Raw genomic sequence first — 16,710 nt, 5'->3', positions numbered from 1 at the left:
ATTTCAGTCTACTAAAATGAAGGTGTTAAAAGGATGTAAAATAATGGCACTGTTGACAATGAAGCAACTGAAGAATTTATTAAAAGACAGGTATCTCCTCTAAACTTCAAACAATCATGTTGTGCAACACAAAAGCCAGAACTGCTTTGTAATGGGCTTCTTATACAAACAGAGGAGACTAGAACACTCCCTGAGGGGGTATCCAAAAGAAAAATAGCTATTTCAAGAATGTTAAAAAATTCTAACACCTCTCTGTCTCTTTTGTTGGATACTTCTCATGTTATCAAAATGGTATGTGGGTCCTAGTCACTGAAGCTTAAAGTGATATGCTGCCCAAATAATTCCCTCGGGTATTTTCAGCTTCAGTACACCCACAGAATAATTTTATTTCTCCCGAGGTTGTGTAGGAAGATACTGACAGAGACTACAAGATATACAAGAGCATCTACTGCATCCAACAATGTTCTGAAACACAAGACTTCCTCACCAGACTATAGAGACTGAGAAGAACACAGGTACAAAATGCTTCTCTGCCACAGGCCTGTCCCAATAAATTGGTTTTCATGGGCAAACACTAAGCCACACAGAAATGCAGCTGAGCCCAGCCCACAGTCAGAATACTTGTTATGGCAGCACTGCAAAACTGAACTGAGGTAGCCTGAAGCAAGCAAAGAACATGGTGAAGAAAATGGACAACCAGAGGAACATGGCTGTAATGACTCCTTTCTCTCCTGGTTTTAAACTGAGAGAAGGCATCAGTTCAGTAGCCAAACAGCACATGTTGTTATCACACCAGTCTGAGACACTGAGCCACAGCCTGCTATGCTATGGCCTATCTCACTAACTGCAGAGCTGATTTTGCCATATACAGCCATGGTGCACACACTTACCATACAGGGTCTTCAAAACAGGAAAAGTAAAAAAACCCAAGATGACACCACCACATATTGGCTATCATCCAACACAACTGCAATGAATTAATTCATGAACTATGAGAATTGCAACAGAAACATATTTATGCAGGCTGAATAAAAACTGTTGGGAATTTGAACACAGAATTCAGAAAAGAGAATATTCTTGTAGATGTTTTTGTCAGAACCAACACTGCTGAGCAGTGGGAATTCTGTCTGCAGCAAAGAAAAATTGCTTCAGAGCCTCACAGAATAAAAACTCATTAAATACAAAGATAAGGATGAACAAAATAAAATAACCCAGATACATTTCCTTTTTTTTTTCATTTCGAAGAATATTAAAGTATTTATTTAGAAACCTTAAAAAAGTTTGCAAACCATTTTTGTATATACTGCAGAAGTAAAAGAGTTTGTTCAGATGAACATTATAAAAGACACCTCACACCTGTCCATGCTATATTACTTCCAATGCTTTGATTTAACATAGTAAAACAATTGAATTGCCTATATCAAACAATATTTTGAGAAGTGAAGGAATGTGCAGCTTTCTTGACACTTAACTGTAACTGGAATAACTGAATAATTAGTAGTAACATTCTAATTTGTATTTAAACTTTCATATTATCCTAGTAAATTAACTCCATTTTTTTCCAGGCCTCCTCCTATTTTAGACAAGTTCCTTTCTTTCTAATGAGAAGCAAGCAGCACTGAGTTCTCACTCTCAACAGGTGGCATATAAGCAACATGTTCACAAAACCAGACACAAAATCCAAGATCTCCCTGGACAGCCCATTCCAGTGCTATGCTACTCCCAATGTAAAGTTTTCCTCAGGTAGAGGTGGAACTTCTCTTATTTAAATTTCTGGCCATTGCTCCTTATCCTGTGTTCCAGGAAGGAAGTTTAGAAGCTGCCATACCTATCCATATGTGGCTTGGGGCTAGGGAAGGACTGCAAGCAGAACTACTCTTTGTTTGGAAGAACAGAGCTGATTTGGCCCAATGGGAAGAGCTTACATTTTTAAAGGTTATCTGGAAAGACAATTTCTAAGTAGCATCACTTTCAGGGTATGATAGAAAGGAAGATACTGGTCTTTTTAGTTGACACATAGCAATTGTAAAATACTGAAAGACAAAATTACACTATACTGCAAAAGCAGCAGGTAACCCTGATTTCTCAGAACTGGGTCTTTAGATCTATCTCTACGACATATCAGGGAGAGCTTTTTCCTCTTTATGATTGATAGGACTACAAAAGCTATTTGCATCAATCACCCTTTCAGTCCTCAGGGATTGGTTTATAAAAATTAATTCCTTAGCCTTATCATGAAACAATGCAATATACTGTCAAATATGAACAATCAGCAATGTTGTGGACAAAGGAGGAAACTATCTGATAATGGGCAGGAAAGAGAGCACAGAAAACCCCTGAGAAGAAACTGCTTAAGAACCAACTGTGGCAGTTAGTAGTACAAAGTCTGTGTGCAAAATTATTATCGCTAGTTCATTTCAGATAAGAAAAATTCTTCTAAGAGTTGAGCATGGTCCTTGTGGAAAAAGAATCAGAATATTATTGACATTTAAAAATCTATTCCAGATAATTGATATAATTGTTCATCTAAATTATATGAAAAATCTGCATCTTTTTGAGAAAGATCAAAGTCCTGCAACTAAAAACCCACTCAAATGAAAAGCAGGGAAGAAGAGTTTTTCTGACTGTAAAACCAATGCATTTTGTAGAAGAAAATCTTGAGGTTATATAATCACCTGCCAACACTGTAAATGCCTACTAATGAAGTCATGCAGTAACATTTCATCTTGCTCCCAGAGGGGAAAAAAGCAGAGGAATCTTTTAATTGGAAATGACTTAGCTTGCTAGAGCTATCACAGTTACACATATTAACTCATCTGCCTTGTCTCAGTGCAATAGATTGAGACAAATGGCAAATCACAGCATGTCAATATGGAAAAGTTTGTCTAAAATTATGTTTCTTGCTTTAAAAAGAACACATAAAAAATAGATATTTACAATTCTTTATAGTAGTCTTTTAGAGTATGGAGATAACTATAATATTCCTTAGGACCTTTGAAAGAAGTAGTACTTCAGGAGCAGAAAATAAATTAAAATTCCTAAATTTCAAGTGTCTAATCTTGCAGTTTAACTTTGTGTACAGTGTCTTTGTATCCAATACCCTAAGGGATTTTTTTTCATGAAGAGAAAACCCACAAAATTTTGGTGTACAAATGTAACAAACATCCAAACAAGGAGTTACTCTTAGGATTTAAATGTCAATGTTTCTGCACAGCTGGAACTGTGAGACTAACTATACCAACAGGAAGAATGTAAGGCCTGCTGGTACCCTAGAAGGCTGGCCTTTAAGTATTTTGCTGAAGCTCAGGTCTCCAGCTTGTCTTAGGAAAACAAAAGATTTTACTCCAAACTATAATCTCAAAAAAAATTTGATAAGGAAACTTCTGGCCTTCTTTGTCCACTCTTCCTCACACAAGTGGGTCCAATTGCCCCAGTCTGTAAAATGACATTTAGAAGGATAACATTTAGTTATCCTTCTAAAGCATTAACAAACTTTTCTTTCCAGTAAAAGAAAGACATAAGTATCAATTTCTAAGAAAACATACTGCTCAAGAAAACACTACAATTTAATCAAAGTAGACACAGAACAAAACTGCAGAAAATTATACAAACCCTCCATGGAAAGCAAACATCCAGACCCTCTAGAAGCTATTTTACAATAGTGGCAAAAAAGTAAAAACAAATTATTCATTTTGATAGAGTCCTGCATAGAATTGAACATATTTTTGGAGACCTGGAAAAAAGACTGTAGTGGACTGAGGCTGGCTGGATGCCAGGTACCCACCAAAGCTGCTTTCTCATAAATGGACAGTGGAGAGAAAATATTATGAAGAGTTCATGAGTTGAGATAAGGAACAGGAGAGATCCCTCAGCAAATACCATCATGGGCAAAATGGACTCAAATTGGGGATGTTAACAGAATTCATTACTAACAAAACCAGAACAGGATAGTGAAAAGTAAAATAAACCTTAAAAACAATTTCCCTGCACCTCTTCTTCCTTGTCAGCTCTCCCTCCTCCCCCAGCAGTGCATGGAGACAAGGAAGGGGTTATGGTCAGTTCATCACCAGCAGTTTCTGCTACTGTGCAGGAAGGAGAGTCCTTCCCCTGCTGCACTGTGGGGTCTCTCCAAGGGGAGACAGTTCTCCATGAACTTCTCCAGTGTTAGTCCATCCCACAGGCAACAGTTCTCCACAAACTGCTGCCATGTGGGTCACTTTTCCACAGGGTGCAGTCCTTCAAGGACAGGCTGCTCCAGCCTGGATTCCCCACAGGGTCACAAGTCCTGCCAGGAAACTCCAGCATGGGCTTCTCTCTCCACGGGTCTGCAGGTCCCTGCCAGGATCCAGCACAGGTTTCCCAGGGTTCCACACACCTCTTTCAGGCATCCACCTGCTCTGGCTAGGCTATCTCCCAGGGGCTGCAAGGGGATCTCTGCATCCTCATGGATCTCCATGGGCTGCAGGGGCACAGCTGCCTCACCATGGTCTTCACCATGGGCTGCAGGGGAACATCAGCTCCAGCACATGGAGCACCTCCTGTCTCTCCTGCACAGTTGTTCCTCTGCCATATTCTCACCCTGCTCTTCTCTGGCCACAATTACATCTGTACAGTACCTTTTTTTCCCCTTAACAGATTACAAAGGTGCTACTATCCTCCCCTGCTTGGTTCAGCCTGGGCCAGCAGCAGGTCCATCCTGGCAAGTTTCACATGGCAATAAATGACTTTAGGGTTAGAAAACCTTCAAGTTTTGTCTAAGAATTCCTCCAGAGAAAAAAATAAGGGTAAAAATATTATATAATAATAACAGCTAAGTTTGAAGCATGTGACCCTGCCTTTATGACCACTTAAAAGAGATCCAGCACTTCCAGATCATCACTCATGTCATTCTGAATAAATCTGCTATTCTCCTTTATCATCCTCTGGAAATGCCTCTTTCTTTTTACCAACTCTAAAATTAAGCTTGATTAATTCTTCTAATTCTTGGAAAAAGAATATGCAAGTAGCTCAAATTAGGTAAAATCTCCCTAGATATAAAAAGATCAATAACTTCTCTGAAAACATTATTACTTTTTAATTGACTCTTGCTTTTCTAAATTATTAGAATTAGGAACATAGTGTGACCTTCTTGCCATCCTCCTCCACAATATAGATCTTACTTCACAATATTCTAAAAAAAGATTTTTGTCTATTTATAAAAACCTGTTTTCCTGATTTCAGAAAGCACAAGTTCCATATTTATAGCTAATATCTAAAGTCTGAAAAATGCATCCTACTAAACCACAGAAGTTTAGAGGCAGATCAAATTACTCAATGCTGCATAAAGCATTCTCTCAACACTTTTAAAATAAAAAATATTTATATAGCAATAAAGGGCATTAAGATTTTAACTTGCAATTACTGTCCAGTCATTACCAAGTAACTCAACTGGAAATAACAGGATAAATCACACTGCCTCAAATCTCAACATCAATCAATAAGTGACCAAAGTAGAAGCTGTTCCTACCACACTGTTGAAACACCAGGCAGAGGTGCTCTTTCCATGATGTTTCTATGCACAGGAAACCATAAGCTCTGGAAAGAGTGTCACAGGTACAGATGATATGGAAATATTTCAACCAAACCAGAACAGGAACTATATTTATAATTGGCAAGTATACATAGCAGTTGCTACAAGTAGAAAGGTCCAGAATCCCTCTCTGTGCACTGGGGTTAAAGGAAATAAAAAAGCAAAGCAATCTCTGTTACAGCAGGGCCTGGGCATCATGATGAAGCAACATCAGCAATGTGGCAGTACAAACTATGCTGTAGCAGAACACATAAGCATGCAGATAAGCTCAAAAAATGAGCAATCAATTGGCTCAACACCATCACAGCAAAAGTCACATCAAGGTTAATAACATTTCTTAAATACACAGAATAAATTAAGTCTAAATTCTAACCAAAAGTCAGAGAGAGCTGACAGGAAGATAAAAACCCTGCTTAGGTAATCAGAGATATAGAGAAGTTGTCATACACTGTATTACTATTGTAACAAGACAAAAAGATCCTAATAACGAAGTTCATCACACTACAATTACTGTGTAGACAAAATATTTAATAAATTTACTTTGTAAGAGAAAACAGACCTTTAAATTAATTTCAACTTTAGTCTCTGATTAACAACAGGATGACTCACACTTAAAAATACCAGTGAACTACACAGCTACAGATGGTCCAATATTTTGAGTGGGCACATTGTAATAAAGGTTAGTAGAACTGCCTCATATAAAGGATACTTTTCCTATGAGCAAACATGATTTTTCAGTTACTCCAATTCTAGATTGGAATTAGACTGGAATTGCCTGAATCAGACTTCCCAGGGAATATTTTATTTTATGTCTTGGAAACACTTGTTTCTGAAAATAAGTTTTATCACATTAAAGAAATTATTAAAATTATTATAGCTTCCTCTTTGAGAGCAACCATTTACATCCGACAAAAATCCAATCTCAAGTTGAAATAAATTGCATTTATCATGGTATCATAGAATGGCTTGGGTTGAAAGGGTAAAGATCACCTAGTTTCAAACCTGCTGCCACAAACACCTCCCACTGGACCAGGTTGCTCAGAGCCCCATCCACCCTGGCCTTGTAAACATCCAGGGATGGGGCAGCCACAAGTTCTCGGACCAGCCCGTTCCACTGCCTCAGCAGCCTCATAGTAAATATCAAATTTAAACTCCCTCACCCCATACTTCCATACTCTAATCATAGAACATGCTGACTTGGAAAGGGGCCATAAGGACCATTGAAGTCCAGCTCCTGGCCCTGAACAGGACACCCCAAGAGTCACACCACATACCCAAGGGTATTGTCCAAATTCTTCTTGAACTCTGTCAGGTGTGGTGTTGAGACCACTTCCCTGGGGAGCCTGTTGCAGTGCTCAAACACTCTCTGGGTGAAAAACTTTTCCTGATATCCAACCTAAATGTCCCAACTCAGCTTTATGCAATTTCCTCGAGTCCCATCACTGGTCATCAGAGAGGGCATCAGTGCCTGCCCCTTTGCTTCCCCTTGTGAGGATGCTGAAACCACAGTGAGGACTTCCCTCAGTCTCTTCTTCACCATCCTCTAATCACAGCTCTCGTGCGTTCTACAAAAAATTCTACATATTAAAATATCTTCCACTTTCTCACTTTACTGGGGCATTACATTCATAGAAAGATGTGCCCTGACTATCTCTGTTAGGGGCAAAGGGAGAAGAAGACTTACCATAAATAATTATAAAAAAAATCTGATTTATGTTCTCAACATTTCTTTCCTATGGATATCTAAAGTTGCATACTCTACAGAGTGTGCAATAATCCTGCATTTTACAAAGGTTCAGATTTAAATCTTATTCAATATGATATTTATAATTATCTTCATCCTCCACAATGACAATTTTTAATATAATTATATAAATAGAAATATCTTGGGACTTACTCGGAAGTAGTCACTGCAGGCTGCCAGGACTGCTTTATGTGCATGGAATTTCTGCTCTTCAGCAATAAGGGTAATATCACAAAGAATGCCATCACTTCTTTGCTGGTTCAGAGCTGCCAGGACAGCATCGTTGTGGGAGCTAGACTGACAGAGCCTCTGACCTGTCAGCATTTCCTGAACACTGAGAGGGGAAAGGGGAAACACTCTGTCAAAAACAAAAAAAAATAAAGTACAAAACAAGCACATTCTGTCAGGAATACAGAACAAGACAAGATAGTTTGATAATTCTTGGAAAGCAAAAAAGTCATGAACCCTGTCAGGCAAAAACCTTTACACAGCATAGACATCAGAAAAAAAGCTCAATATAACAAAGCATATGAAAACTGATTATATACCCAAATTTAAAAACCTCAATGGTTCTGATTTCTCATTTCCTGTACCAGAAGTCAGCTGAACTCACAGGATTAATTTTAGGATTAAATGAGAACAATAGAGGGCTTAGGTCAATGGACCACCAGAAAACTTTAAGTGGTTCAAACTGAAGCACTGATGAAAAGGAAGGTATATGTATGTATGCAAGAAGTTCTACTAAAAAATATGATGCTTCACAGTCTCAGGTGGCCTGTTTAAGTCTGATGCTGAATGTTTAAGTCTGAAAACTGAATGTTTTCAGACCACCTCAGACTATTCATGTTTATGAAGTGTTGTAGTGGTTTTTTTGATTGTCTGTTTTGTGTTAGGGATAGGGAGAGGATGTTTGCTCTATTTTAAAATGCCAATGCCTTCTCCACCTCAATATTTCCATGTACAAATATAAGATTCACATATAATCCAGGCTAGGACTGCCTGATTGCAGCTTCCTTTCTCTGTAGTAAAAGGAAGAGACAAGACAAATGTTCATGCAAATGGAAACAAATCAAAATATATCAGCAAATCCTCTTTGGTACAAAACAATGCAATTGATTTGAGCTCTGTGAGACTACCAATTTAAATTGCCAGAGATTCCACATGTGTGTTTATAGAAGGTGAGTTTACAGAGAGTCCTCTCAGCATAAATCAAAGTGAAGATTTTTTTTTTAAAGGGGTGAATAACGCATCATTTTTCCAGCACAATCATGTCATTCACTACATACATGTACTATGCAGCAGCTGTGTGGCTGTGATATTCTCCTTTTTCTGCCCATCCTACTTCTGCACCTTGGGCACCTGCAAACTACTGCAGACCTGCCTTGCAGACTGTTTGCCCTAATCTAAGCTGCTCTTTTAGAAAGTCAACAACTAAAACATTACTTCTAGAAGAAGGCTGGCCAAAGAGAAATAACACAGGAACAGAGTGTTCAGTGAACAGAAGAATTTTCAGTGAACAGAAGAATTTTACTACTCCTCTGACAGTTCAGGTTTCACATATGGACATGCCCTAAATACATTTCAAAAGGACTCATTCAAATTACTCTTTTTTCTTCAGCTGTTCTGTTTGTAGAACCCAACTCATTCTAAAAAACAGTTATCAAGAAATCTAACTTGCTAAACACAAGAGAATTGTTTTTAACGGTTATTTCTCTTCTGTAATTTCTATAGCAAAGTGACTAAAACTAGGGCAAGTATAATACATTAATGATACCCTGAGATGGTTTCTCTTCTGTTTTTATTAGTCTCTCTCCCAGTGTTGTAAATCAAGACCTTCATTCCTCTTGTTTTTTTCACCATTATCCAGAGCACTATTTCATTCAATAGAGAACACAGCTGGGATTTTAAACTGAGTTCTATCATAATCCATTTTTCAATTCAGTGACCAAAGTGAAAAATTAATTGCCTGTAACCCTTGTGCTAATCACATATGAAGAATGAATACACATGAAAGGCAACTTAACTGGAATTTATGAATGAAAATACATAGAGTAATTAAACCTAACATGACCGATTATTTGTAGTGATATTGTCAGTTGATAAATTTAATAGCTATAAAAGCAAGCAAGTTCTGATCCTCTTCTGCTGCACAAGCATGGCAGGGAAAGGGGAACAGAACTGGAATGATAAGGTGTCCCAGTCATATCAGGGAGTTTTCTGAGCTACCAGATCAGAGTGTTAACTACTCTAAAACAGAACCACCAGCATTTCACACTACTGCAAAGTTCTGCAGAAAACCAATTCAGTTAATAAATTCTGCAGAGTGTTCTGTCTGAAAGAACCATGTTCTGCTCCCAGAAAGTAATTAAATTATAAATGACAAATTCTCTATTGCAAGAATGGGTAGTACAAACAAATGAGAAAGGCTACACTGGGAAGGAGACACAAGAGAAGGCAGAAAGAAGAATTTGGAGAGAATCTTGGAAGACATTTCACATAACTGGAAAAGTAATATGTCCCGAACAGTGGAACTGCAGAGACCCAAAATTACCACCAGCCACCATTCCAGATGCAAAAAATGCCAGTTGTTTCCACAATCAAAAATTCCAAGTATAGACTAAGGCATAAATAAGGTATGAGGAGCCTGTGGGGCTCCAATCAATCCCAGGCAGAGTTTTCCTTGCCTGAGATAAGAAGCAACAAGGTAATATTTTGCAGATTATAACAGGGATATGTATTTAATAATGTGAATTCCCATCTAACGAACAAAACTAGTAGTTTTACTTTTTTCTACTTTCTTCACTGAATCTTTGGTAAACATCATCCTAAATGTTAATAACTTCCTACACACTACCAAGTACTATACCTCAGGCACCTCTCAGATGGCATCCTTCAGTCTTCTGAATATCAAAACTTATAATCCTCTAGGGAAAGCTGTGAGTGTTCCAGCTAGAAAAAGAGAATGGAGAGGAACATTAAAATTCAAAGCATACACAGCCTCAGCCTTTAAGATCAATACTTTCAGGATGTGCAATTCAAAAGCAACTTTCACTGTCTAGAATTGAGTACAGTCTTTCTGTAAGGAAAGTGGCCTTTCCTCTAGTCTTTCTTAGAGCTTCACATCCTGCCATCTGAATGTCCTGCACCTGCTGCCCTTGAGGAATACTTTCCACAAACTCAGGAACACATATAATTTCAAAAAAGCTGAAGAAAGACGAGGAGGAAAGTAACTGTACCAAAATTCCTTCAATATGAAGAGCAAGCCAAAGGCACGTATTAGTGTTTGCTTACTTTCCTGAATAACATACAGTTTTTATGTTCAATGATCCTAAGGGTCTTTTCCAACCTAAATGACTCTCTGATGCTATAATCATTCTGGCAAATAGAAGTAGTAAAGTACAATCATTTTTATAAACACAACAGCTCTTTTTTTAAAAGACAAAATACTAAAGTGACCATATAAATAAACACAGAACAGCTGAAGTGTCCAAAGACCTAAGTTATTGAAAACAGGGCTGCACAGCAAATTTTTCAGTGGTGTAGCAAGCCAGCACAGCTGATATGACCTTTCAACTTCATATAAGAATTATAAAAGAAAAAATAGGTTTTAACTGAATAGTCAAAAAAGAAAAGTACACTACTTTGACTGCTTATTTAAACCATGTGTGGATTGTTTAACTCAGTAACACTGAAGTATTACAATGCAGCAAAATCTGAAGAATTTCCATATTTTTCTCTTTTCCAAAAAGACTGCAATTCTGGGCAAATGGGTGAGGTCATAGAGAACTTATTTGGTGATGATTCGATGGGATACTAAGCAAATGGGTTTGCAGTGCTTTCCAATGGTGGTTTCAGAACATGTCACACTCTTCATCAACGATCACCATTCTAGTTCTGTTAAGACAATTCACCTTACCCTTCAAGAGACAGAAAAACACAGCATATTAAGTTGGTATTGTCAACTAAGGAAGCAAAACCACTTCTGATCAATGTACCTGTGTCACAGACATCTTTTCACTAAAAATCCTTTCTTTAGGATTTTTCCTTCTCAGAGACAGAAAGCAAACAATGGTTATCTGCTGCTGTGGAATGCAACAGGACCACCTGTGATTGGCCCATCTGGATGTTTATAATTAATGGCCAATCAAGGACCGAGGTATCTCAGACAGAGTCCAAGAGAGCTGCCTTTGTTATGATTCTTTTCTATTCTTAGCTTAGCTAGCTTCTGAGGAAACCTTTTCCTTTCTTTTTCTTTTTAGTATAGTTATAATGTAATATAGATACATATCATAAAATAATAAATCAAGCCTTCTGATGATGGAGGCTTGTCTCCATCTTGTCTCTTCCTTCACCTGAAAACCCCTGTGACCACGGTCACATACCTGCTCCTGTATACACCCATACATCAATACTGATGCCTGCCCCTTGGAAATCCTACACCATCCAGAGACTGTAGAGAACAAATTCAACCTTTAAGAGGTCCAAACTCTCTGGCCCATACACAGGAAAAACAAAACAAAACAAAAAACAACCACAAGCAGCAGTGAGAGCAAGCAGAGGAAGGATGAAGACCTGCAGGGAAAAGCATTCCTTCTACAATATGCATATGCATCAAAGAATTAACAAGATATTCAAACAGTCCCATGCTGCATTTAGTAGTTTTACCCTAACAAATCAATCTTCCCTAAACTTCAGCACTCCTTTCTCTTCCAAAGCTCCAGCACTGCATGCCTCACTTAATTGTACACCATGTACAGTGTGTAAATCATTAAACTAATACTGCACTGATTTTATTTAGCCATATAGAATTAAGGCAGCGAAACATCTTTAATAACAGGAAATTTGAAAGAATTATTTATTCTTACAGAAAAATAAATTAATTAAGGAGGCACTTCCACCTGTTGTATACATATGCTGTGCCAGAACAGTTCTAAAATCATTTGCACCAAGAGTTTATTTCTATTTCAGACAGCTGGATACATGTCCATTATATAAACTGTGATTGGTACCTAAGAAAACTCTTTGCATTAGTATGTTTTAAGACATACTATTGTCTTTCTATTTAACTACTTTAAGTCATCAAATCAGTTTAAAAGATTAGTTTATAAACTTAAGGATAAGACTTTTGGTTTAAATGGAAAACTTTAAATCCACATAAATCCTTCTGTTATAGTGAAATACTCCTTAATGCTGGAAATTACCAGGAAAAATACAGGCCAGACAGAAAATGCTCATTACATCCTAGGTTTGAGATACATGCTAAAATTGCCAAAAAGCATTTTTTAAAAATAATATATTATTTCACTCTTTATGATTTTGTGATGACCACTAATTCCCAATAACATAGTATTTCGCAACTAAAATTTATTTCCTCGTTGCTCCATTAGTTTTTTCACATCTAGAAAAGTGCTAAAATTAAAAATTTGCAAATGAATAAAACTATCAATGATCTAGCTAGCACTGGAAGAACGTATTATTTTGGTAGGGAATGGTGCACCATTCCTAAATGGAAAAAAGAAAAACAGTAGTTTCCTTATGTAAACACAGTGTACCTAAGGATTTCAAAGGTAAGCAATTCAAAAGAAATCACACTGTCCATGCAAATGATTATGACAAACTAATACATCAAAACAGAGTTTGCTCTTTCTGCCTGATGAAATGTCAGTCTTTCTATACATATTTTTGTCACAGTCTTATGACACAGCAAAATAAACAGTAGGTTTTGTGCACTCTCAAGAAATCTTAGAATGAAGTGTCACTCTGCCACATCCACTGCACAGTTAGGCTATGCCACTGCTTTAATCTAAATTATCAGTGGAGTTCAGGAATTATTTGTTCAAATATCACTAAAATAAAAAGCACTTAAAGCAGGCAGTATTTCTTCCTTTATTTTAATCGGATATAACACTGGTTTGGAAATATTAGACAAAGTACTTTAGTATCCAAAAGTATTTATTGGCAGAATGCATGTTGCCCTTTCCAGAAAAAGTCTTGTTCATTTAAGTTAATCTTGAGGAGCCAATATCATGTTCTTAGTTCACACAGAACACGTGAGGCATTAAAGAATTTCATTACATCATTTCTCATCCTTTTGGTGGGTTTATTTGGGGGGCTTTATTTGTTTTTCTTGTGTCATTTAGAAACAAACTGAAGGCAATAACATTTTTTTGATTAATTCTTGAAAATACAAACCACCAGAATACAGATTAGATTAAAGGGGGAAGGGTGTAGGAGATCAAAATAAAATTCATATTCAATCTACTTTCTGAAAATAACTTAAATGTCCCAAAAGCCACTATTTCCTCCCCCTTGATGTAGCAAGCTTTTTTTTTTTCTAGTTCACATATCTGATTTTACAAAGTTGCCCAAATCATAGTCCAGATCATCACAAAACTAATTCTGTTGCATAAACAGGCTCTGTATTTTATACTGGGTACCTAAGAAACATTTCTTCCACCCTAATTATGCTTGCTTTGTCTTGCAAACTAGTAAAAAATGCATATTCATAATGGAAATGACAATCTATTAATAATGCCTGAAAACAAGCAGGTTTTCTACATAATTCAAGCTTATATTAAATAATTACCACCTCAGTGGTTTCATCAATAATTTTCCCAATTTGCTCTAAGTAAATAAGAACAGAGTCACAATGAACCTCAGAGTGAACTCACAAAACATGATATAAGCATTATTTCTGTTAGGTCAATAATGAAATTATTTAAAAATTCTGATTTTAAATGTGTTCTTAATACAAAAATAAAATAGCATTGGACAAAAAGATTGTACTCTTTGCTTTACTAAGGTAGTTACTTCTTTGGCAGGAGTTACTAAACTATCCCACTCCCACCCCCTGAGCCCCAGCCAAGGTTTAGGGGAAAGCAAGGGTTCTATTACCTATGTAGGAGTCAAAAAAAACCCATTTGACTGCCTCCATGGTTCTGGGTAACACATTGTGCTGTGGTGGGAGAGGTGAGACTCTGCCCTCCTCAGATATTCTGGCAAGACTGACATAAAAAAGTGAGAAAAATCAAAGTGAAACACAGGCAACTACCACTTCACAGAGTTCAGCTTAATACAAGATTCAAGAGATACTAAAAGATGCTTTTGTAGACAGAAGAAATGTTCTCTTGCAAACATGGCCAGGATCAGAACACCTTTAAAAGACAGGGTGGAAAATTACAGAGCATTTGGTGCCTTTTATACCACATAAAGAAAATAGCTTAACTGTGAAAAGCTGCAACACAAAATTTGAGCTAAATATCTTTCAAACTGCTCACTGAGATCCAGGCAGCCAACATACATAAATCTCCACTGCAGCCAGATGCCATCTTTGTTCTTGTGATGATCCACGTTTGGAGGGAGGTAGAAGTACCAAGAACCCCCAGGGATGGCTTGAAGCAGCCTCTACTTTGCTCCTCACAACAGCCACTGCTGCTCCAGAGCCCCTCACAGAGTGACAGGAGGCTGGCTTTGGGAGCTGTGGAGTCCTTTACACTGGGACCACTTAGGGCAACTTTCACCAAGTTGATCACAAATAAAGTTGTTTGTTGCAGTGTGATGCCATTTCCTGTTTCCTATCCCAGGTGTGCCAACCTCTGCTTTCCCCTGTCCCTGGGCTTAAAAGGAGACGGGACCATACGGTCTGGATTCTACTGGGAGCTGTTACCACATTCAGAGGTCTGTCATCCTGGAATAAAACTCTGGATTAAAACTCTACAGCAGAATCCTCTCCTGTTTCTCTTCACCGTCGCCTGAACCTTTTCCACCAGAGGTAAACTGAGTTCCTACAATGCCTGGATTTGTTCCAAGTGCCCAGCTGCAGCACCCAGCCAGCCAAAGGTATCTCTGAGGGGAAACACCACAGCTGCCGCCTTTGGCCCAGCAGCGAGGGTCAGACGGGCCAGGCACATCCCACCCGGAAATACTGGGATTAATATTCCATAGTTGTTGATCTTTTGTTTACCACTAAACTTCACAGAATAGCACTGCATTATTAAGTACTGCTCTCCCTTTAAAGTCCTCCAATGTTGTCACCTTATTGCAGGGTTCCATACTGCTGCCTCCTTACCACAAAAGTTTCATACCTTCTTGGTGTTTCTCATGGGCAGTTCCTCAGAGCCCTGACTCTTTCGTCTTCACAAAGCAGCCAACTGACTCCAGTTCCCTTCCTAACCACCCACCCCACTCTTTTATAGCATCTTCTTCTCATTGCTTACAGCTGTGGCCTGTTAGGTCAGGCCTGTTCCTTATCTTTGATAATTGGCCCAGCAGCAACTCCTTAGGGGTAAGATTACTTTTTACACTGTCTTTATTTTCTTATATTCTATCTCCCTACGCTCCAGTGTATGAAAAGCCTTCTAATTTCTTTAAATTTTTACTTTGAATGGGAAAGCTACTCATTTATCGATTACCACATTACTTCAAACAATGCTGCTAATCAAAAATATATTTCAAATAATTAACTTTAAAATCTGTGTTTAAATACTCAGGGTTTGGCTTTACGGTTTGTGTGAGTTAATCTCATTTCACATAAGTAGCTATTAGTTACATTCTGAAACTTCTTTTAATTGTCAGTAACCATAAAAAGCTGTTGATTCATAAAACTTCACATTAAATGTAGGGATTTTTTTCCATTTCTCTGGGTACAGATAATGTATCTTTTCAGATAGCAATATTTCATTTTGATATATTTACTAACATTTTTAATTATGACTGTTGTTATATTGGAAAATAGTAACTCAACATTACTTACATTAAACTTGTGCGCCAAACTATTTTACATTGAAAATTATTTAAATTCACATGCTCATGAACTGGTTAAAAAGACTAAAAATACTGAATATATAAATAATTTTAAAGATATTTTGCATTTTCTTTAATTACTTAAGTAATTAAAGATAACTAAGATAATTAATTAAGTTAATTATCTTCTTTCCTTCCAGTCACTCCTTTTCCAAGTGTGTATTTTAAGTATTGGAAAACATTTCCACTTAAACCCACATCACTTTAAGTTAGATGCATGGACAAACTGAAGGGATCATGAGCTCTTTCTTGCAAAAAAGTAGAATTTTGAACCAACTGGATAAGTTGTGAAGATGAAATTGGATTTTCACTTTGACAGCTCCAAAAAAGGTTTAAATTTGGCCTTTTTTCAAAAAGAAAATACAACATTTAGAAGCTAACAGAAGTACACTATATTAATTTCATTCCAGAATGGCATCACAGCACATCCTGATAGTGGCTGCCATGGATACAGAACTAGACCATTAAGATTTACCCATGGCAATTCTCTGTTCTAGCCTGGCTCCTTATTCACAGGAGCTTCTGCTTCTGCCTGTGGTTTTACTAAGTCAAAATAAATCATCCTTTCAAGCCATGCTTCACTTTCTCTCAGAGT

The 16,710-nt window shown here is 37.4% G+C and overlaps 1 protein-coding gene across 2 annotated transcripts in view; it reads right to left on the bottom strand.

The window, feature by feature from the left end:
• Positions 1-16,710, bottom strand: part of KLHL32 (kelch like family member 32) — a 124,885-nt gene that overhangs the window by 87,813 nt on the left and 20,362 nt on the right. For both annotated transcript variants that reach the window (XM_071446159.1, XM_071446167.1), the window contains exons 2-3: positions 10,180-10,262; positions 7,467-7,647 (exon numbers count right to left, since the gene is read on the bottom strand). In XM_071446159.1, the coding sequence (XP_071302260.1) occupies positions 7,467-7,647; positions 10,180-10,202 (204 nt within the window). In that variant the 5' untranslated portion in view covers positions 10,203-10,262. The remainder of the gene's footprint in view (positions 1-7,466; positions 7,648-10,179; positions 10,263-16,710) is intronic.

The sequence above is a fragment of the Agelaius tricolor genome, unplaced genomic scaffold (assembly GCF_023055355.1).
Source record: "Agelaius tricolor isolate 1412-34295 unplaced genomic scaffold, bAgeTri1.0.p SCAF_1, whole genome shotgun sequence".
Taxonomy (NCBI): domain Eukaryota; kingdom Metazoa; phylum Chordata; class Aves; order Passeriformes; family Icteridae; genus Agelaius; species Agelaius tricolor.
The sequence above is the reverse complement of the archived record's forward strand: the minus strand, read 5'-3'. Positions and strand labels throughout refer to the sequence as shown.